The sequence below is a fragment of the Macaca mulatta genome, chromosome 2 (assembly GCF_049350105.2).
Source record: "Macaca mulatta isolate MMU2019108-1 chromosome 2, T2T-MMU8v2.0, whole genome shotgun sequence".
Lineage (NCBI taxonomy): Eukaryota > Metazoa > Chordata > Mammalia > Primates > Cercopithecidae > Macaca > Macaca mulatta.
In genome coordinates this window covers 172,552,895-172,559,310 of record NC_133407.1, presented here as the reverse complement: position 1 = coordinate 172,559,310, position 6,416 = coordinate 172,552,895, and the positions used below count along the sequence as shown (strand labels likewise).

The 6,416-nt window shown below is 47.7% G+C and overlaps 1 protein-coding gene across 4 annotated transcripts in view; it reads left to right on the top strand.

The window, feature by feature from the left end:
* The first annotated feature begins 2,296 nt into the window (after window positions 1-2,296).
* NECTIN3 (nectin cell adhesion molecule 3) overlaps window positions 2,297-6,416 on the top strand; it is a 128,269-nt gene continuing 124,149 nt past the window's right edge. For 3 of the 4 annotated variants that reach the window (XM_001102320.5, XM_015129838.3, XM_015129837.3), the window contains exon 1: window positions 2,297-2,834. In XM_001102320.5, coding sequence (XP_001102320.2) covers window positions 2,675-2,834 — 160 coding nt within the window. In that variant the 5' untranslated portion in view covers window positions 2,297-2,674. Of the gene's footprint in view, window positions 2,835-2,953; window positions 3,180-6,416 lie in introns of those variants that run through there. The other variant, XM_015129839.3, reaches the window with a different exon arrangement.

The following is a 6,416-nucleotide window of genomic DNA, read 5'->3' as shown; positions in this document are numbered from 1 at the left end:
AACCACCACATATGGCTGGTAGTATTTGCAGAGCACTTAACCTCTGTGCCTAGGTTCTTGTAGCTGTCAAGTAGAGATAATAGTAATTGCTACCTTCCGTGGGAAGTGAGCTTGTGCTTTGACATCTTTAGTTGAAGATGCTGTATAAACACAAATTATTATTATTAGAACACAATACATATATGCACATAAAACACCAGCATGGTGCTCTTTTAATGCTTATGTAACATCTATAAATAATGCTCTTCCATGCTCTCTATTCACTTTAGGTCAGAGAAGATCATAGCAGACCACTATTCAATTTCCATAAGTATGGAGGAAATATATTTGTTAAAGCTCCATGTCATCTTTTTGAGAACTAAACCTGCTAATTCCTTATGGTCTCTGTAGCAATTGCCCAATGGCCCCCACCCAAGTTGAGCCTTTGGTATTTTTTAAAATGTTGGCTAAATTCTTGGAGATGCAGAACCATCAGGGAAAACCTGGGGGAATGAAATTGGCTAGTGATATTAAAATTTTGGTTGTTTAACATTTAACTGAGTCTCAACAACGTGTTAAAGTGCTATCTAAACAGATAATTAGCTAGTGGCTGTGCAGTGGGCTGTCTAAATTTAGCAGTGAAATTAGGTTTAGGGAATGAGAATATAGAAAAAGAAATTTTCTCAAGGGAAACGGTGGTGTCAGCACAGCTGAGGAATGTCACAATAGCTACATTTTGTCAATTATGATCATCATCAGGGGATCTCCCGGAGCGATGCAGGACAAGGTGTATTCATAAATGCATCTTGAGGATAGGTGATAGAAAACCTTGGCTGCAGGAGACAAGCTTACAGGGGACGACAGAGGCAGACAGGCACAGGGAGGGAGGGAAGAGGAAAGGGCTGGAAGGAAAAAAGGCACTAGACCGAGCGCTGGGAGACTGGATGGGAGGCAGAAGTTAAGAAAGAAAAAAGAGGTGGGCAGGGTGTAGAATGGCTTGTAGCCTTGGAGGTGAGTAAGGCCTTGTAATCCAGCGGGCGGAAGGTGGGAAGACCCTATTGACTGAAAGCCGAGGACAGCGTGGTCTTGGCCGCAAGCATGCATTAGTTTAGCTGCGACAGGCTAATTTCTGGGCGGCTGATCCTTGTTCAGCTTTCCTGCTACTGGAACACATTTATGGCTATCTCGTGGAGATGACAGGACCTACATAAAATTAATAGTGTCAGGCCTGCGGACTGGTGTCCTCTGCCTACAATCCGCCGCCCTACGACGGACAGTCCAAATTGTCCACCCTCCTACTCCCCCCCGCGGAACCGATGTGGCAGTGGCTCCAAGGTCAAGCCGCCGGTACTGTGCGAGGCGGGAGGATGGAGAGGGCAGGGCGGGCAGCCACCTGGGATGAGCGAGGGTCATGGTGGACCACAGACGCTCTTCTTATAAGGGCAAATGTTTAATACTTCCCGAGGTCGCTTCTCTGCGATCAAAGGGAAACAGGCAAGAAAATAAAACTACACATACGAACATGCAAATGAAACAAAACCAAGGAAAAACACCAACGCACTCGTTGGGGGAAATCCATGGCCTCCTGTTGCCAGTCGCCCGGCGCGGAAAGTGGACAGCCCAGCGGCCAGTGAGAAGCAACAGCAAGAAAGCAAACCTTCTGAGACCCCTCTCCTCGCCCAGCTCAGCCGGCCGTTCTACCAAGCCGCCCTCCCACAGAAAAGAGCAGGAAAAACGCCTGTGCAAACGTGCCTTGGCGAGCGGGGGATAAGCGGGCTGGGAAGAACGGAGGGATTCGGAGAGCACAGCTGTCCCGGGGAACAGGAAGGAGGAGAAAGTCTCTCCCTTCAGTCCCCCGCGCCCCAGCGAGGAGGAAGATTACTAGTCCAGCAGGCTGCGTCCAGCTTCCTACACAGGAACCTTTAGCATGGGCAACGGAAGGGCAGCCCCATCCCGCCTTCCCCTCCCCACCCCTCCTCGTCCCAGGTCCCCGCCAGAAGGAGAGCGCCACCCGGGAGAGGCGAGGGCCGAGCGTGATTGTCCCGCAGCCCTCGCCTCAGTCAGCGCCGGGGCCTCGGTGGACCCGCTAGGGGTGGAGTGGGCGAGACCATTGGAAAGGCAGGGAAGGGGGGAAACCAGGCAGGAACGAGGGGCGGGGCCGACTAACCTATTCCAGATTTTCCTGTCCCTTTTAAAGCTCTGCTTTGGGAGAAACCCCGTTATCAAAGTGGATGAAAAGAGTTTTTTTTTTTTTGAAAGGGGAGGAGCATGTGTAGGAGGGCGGGGTGGGAGGAGACAGGGCTTGCGCCCGGGGATCAGACGGGAGCTGGAGTTGCGCGGGGAGGGCGGGCGAGTCGGGCGCCGGCTCTGAGGGTCGGCTTCTTTTCCCCCTCTCGCGTGGGGCGGGGTGGTGCGTTCCGAGTTCCCAGGAGTTCGAAGCGGGCGGGTGCCGGGGGGAGGGGAGTGGCGGCGGCGGCGGGCGGCTCCCGCCTCAGCCTCGGCAGTGGCGTCGGCGACGGCGGTGTCGAGGCAGCCGCCAGCGCTCCGCCGAGTGTCAGCCGGCAGCGACGGCGCTAGAGCTGGGAGCTGGGGACGCGCGCGCCGGACCTTCCACAGCCTCCGCCCAGAGCCTGAGGCGCCGGGGCCGGGGGAGCCAGGGGGCGGGCGGGAGAACGGGCCGGGGGGAGGGTGGGGGATGGCGCGGACTCCGCGGCCGGCCCCGCTGTGTCCTGGAGGCGGCAAAGCACAACTTTCCTCCGCTTCTCTCCTCGGAGCCGGGCTCTTGCTGCAGCCCCCGACGCCACCTCCGCTGCTGCTGCTGCTCTTCCCGCTGCTGCTCTTCTCCAGGCTCTGTGGTAGGTGAACCTCGGCGGCCGGCGTGGGCTGAGGGAGCCGCCACTGAGGGTGCGGGCGCCGCGGCCGGCTCTGCCAGCCGTTCTTCGGGGCAGCGAGGCGGTTGGCTGTGCGAGCGAGTGCCGAGGACTTTGGTTGGAAACTTTTCGCCGCGCCCGGGGCGAGGCCCTGGAAGGGCCGGGCCAGCGAATGCTGCGCCGGCGGCCCGCTCCCCTCCCCCGCGGCCGCGCGGGTCGCCGTGCGGATGGCCGAGGGTTGGCGATGGTGCTTCGCGCTCCGAACTCCGGGTTTGCTCCGGGGACCGTTACTTCCTCGCTCGTTCCGTGGGAAGCCGAGAGCGCAGACTCGTGGGTTAAGGTGCCGGGATGCACGTTTGCCGCTTTCTTTTTTTCCCGGTGAAACTTGAGCTGTGAGGCCAGAAACACTAGGGACCAGAGCCCGACGGAATGAAGCCTCCGGGTCCACTTCTCATGGCCTTCCACCCTGGAGAAGGCACCATTTTAGCCCACCCAGCCGCAGAATCCCCTACAGCCAGTTTTCTTCCGTCTTGTGCCCCCCGCCCCCGCGCCCGGCTCTGCCCTGGCAGCTTCTGGATCTCTCTAGATTGAGCCTCGTCCCTGCCTTCCAGCTTGTGGGACGTCTCTCACACTGCCCGTGCTTATTTTACCAACCCCCAGGAACAAGATTTACGTGTTAAATACCTAATTTCATGGACTGTGTGCCCCGGCTGTTCTAACCAAAACAGTCACGCGCCTGTTTCCCATCCTTTCCCTCGTGTTGTGTTCCTGTTTTCCTGTCATGTTTGGGAGTTAGTCTCTGTGAGTTTTGTTCCCAGGTATGCCAGACCAGAAGCCTACTTATTAAGGATCGTGCTAAAAAAAAAAAAAAAAAAGTCTGCCTTTCATGCAAGAGAAACGGACTTAAGTGGTAATTAATGGAAGGCAGTGATTTGGGAAAATAAGGACACCAGCCTTTGGTGGGAGAGGAGTATCAGAACACTGCGAGACATTATTAGAGGGCTCTTGGTAAGAAAAGTAGAGGGGCAGAGCTTAAGCTTGCTCAAAGATTGGTTTTCAGCATTTCGTGAAACCGTAAACTGAAGTTTTACTAGTATTTGTTAAAAGAGATGTGTGCAAATTTCTTGGATAGTGTGATTTAGGAGGAGGAGAATCCTATTACACGGTAGGTGAGTCAAGGTAGTTGCTTATGAGGGAAGCAAAGTTTGCATGATGGAATTGAGTGTCCCGTCTGGGCTGAGAATTTCCACTTCAGTTTACCACCACGTTTCCAGCACTGTAATGAAATCTAATTTACACAGAGTATAGTATGATAAATGGAATGTTATTAATTGTACACTGTTTCTGTATGCCGACTCCCCAGATACTTGATTCCAAGACAAAGTTCTTAATGCTATATACCTTTTTAAATTGATGCCAGAGTCTAGATTGAATTTGTGTGCTGTTCTATTCCATGAAGGAGAATTGGGGATGTTGCTTACAGTTGAGTGACAGGATAGTTGGAGGGGACCTTACGAGTTTACTATCCTGACTTCGTTTGTGTTAAGGACTGAGAGAATATACCTCTACAGAGGCAGATCTAGTTAGGCAAAGCTCTGTGGCCAGGTAGTATGCATAGCTGATACAGGAATTATTTACATGATAATTTCTTAGTGGTTGTGAAAATGAATTGTTGATTACTTTTTGAAGGAACACATTGGTTTTCCCATGGAAGAAGAAAACACTTTTTAAAAATTTCCTCAATAATGTAGCATTGGAAGGACTTGATATTTTAATTCAGAGCCTAATGTTAAAACTTAAGCAGTGTAGGCAATTGGACTGTGTTTTAAAGCAGGTGTAGTGTTTAGAGTCAACTCTTCTTGTTGTAGAGGTAGACACTAGTTTTGTATTCCTGTGTGCTACTCATTTAAAACAGCTTCCTTTTTTGGCTTAATAGTGTTATAACACCCTAATTTGTGAGCCCTTATGACGAGTTTTTTCCATCAACCTTTATTTTAAAATTCAGTCTTTGAATAGGGCACAGTTGTTGTGACTTATGGAAGCTTAGTGGTATGGAAGCAAAATTTTCTTCCAGTAAGCTGTTAAGTCTAACAAGTTGTTGATTTAACTCCTGTTAATTACAATGACATTCGTAGTACTACTTTCAAGGTTTGGCATGTAATTAATATTTGCTTGGAGCCAGTTTTAGAGTTGAAAAGAGTTTTAAGCTTGAAAAAGATGACTATAGCTGATGATCTGTTGATGAGAATGCTTTGTTTTATCACATACAGATTTTTCTTTTTGCTGCTATTTTTGATATTTTGATATGTTTGATATGTAGCGTGGCCTTAACTTTATCGCGTTAATTTAACTGTTAAAAATATCCATCAAAACTGGTGGATCTGATATTCTGAAAGCTATAAAAATGTTTATATCAGACTTGCTGGCCGTTTGTTTTGGGGTTGTGCATTATCTTATTTGGAGAACTGAACTTTTAAAATGAGAATTTTACAGGTTGTCAAATTGCCAGGTTTTCTTTGTTTTGTTTTGTTTTTAAGCCTGAGAAATTTCTAGGTATAAGTGTCAAGGGTGCTGGGCTTACATCATCATCTGACTTGATAAACGTCATTTAATTAGGAAATTCTAAATTTCTTTATGATGGCAATAATCAATTCATAGATGATTAGATTTATCTCACTTTTTCTTCCCACATTTTTTTGGGGACATAGAGAATATTAGCATGGGTATGGTCATGATCAATAACAAGGTAGACTGTTTGACCTTTGTAAGGTCCCATTTGGCTCTGGGATTCTACGCCTCTTTCCATTTTCAGCAAAGTTTCATGTTAAGATGGATGTTTAAAAGAGCACAGAAAAGAAGATCTGATGTGATGTGGAACTTTTAAAAGCACTTTGACTACTTGATAGGCTTGGGAACATAACACACGCATAAGACAGAGTCCTGGCTTCAAGATGCTTATAACTTTGTGATCGACCTAAAGGAAGCATGATTATAGAACAGTTTGGTGTTTATGAGGTATTTTGATTTGCCCGGAAACGGGACAACTAACCCATTAGGTAAACACTTATGAATGTTCAATGAGAAAAAAAAAACAGTCACTTTAAAAAAATCATCTTTTAAAAGATCTTATTGAGATGTCTTCTTCCTTCCCTCCCTGTCCTTAAGGGCCTTCCTTCCTCCCTTTCTCTCTCTTTCTAGCTGTAAATCATTGACAAGTTATTTAAGCTTGGAAACTTGAAGTTTCTCTTGTTTTAAAGAGAGATAACATTACTACCTTGCTGATAGAGATCTTGTGAGGATTAAATGACAGAATAGAATAAAACACTTAGGAGAGTGCATGAAATATAGTAACACTCAAATGTTAGCATTTATTATATTGCACAGCATAAACTAACCGGGCTGGTATTAGTGATTCTTAAATTCTACACCGATGTGCTGAATAATTGAGTTTTCAAATTGACTTGCTGTATTTGTACTTTACATCTTTATATTGAGTCTTAGCCCAGTGATCTTCAAATATTTGTTAAATTTATGTAAATATACAGATGATGAGTGTTCAGAATATTA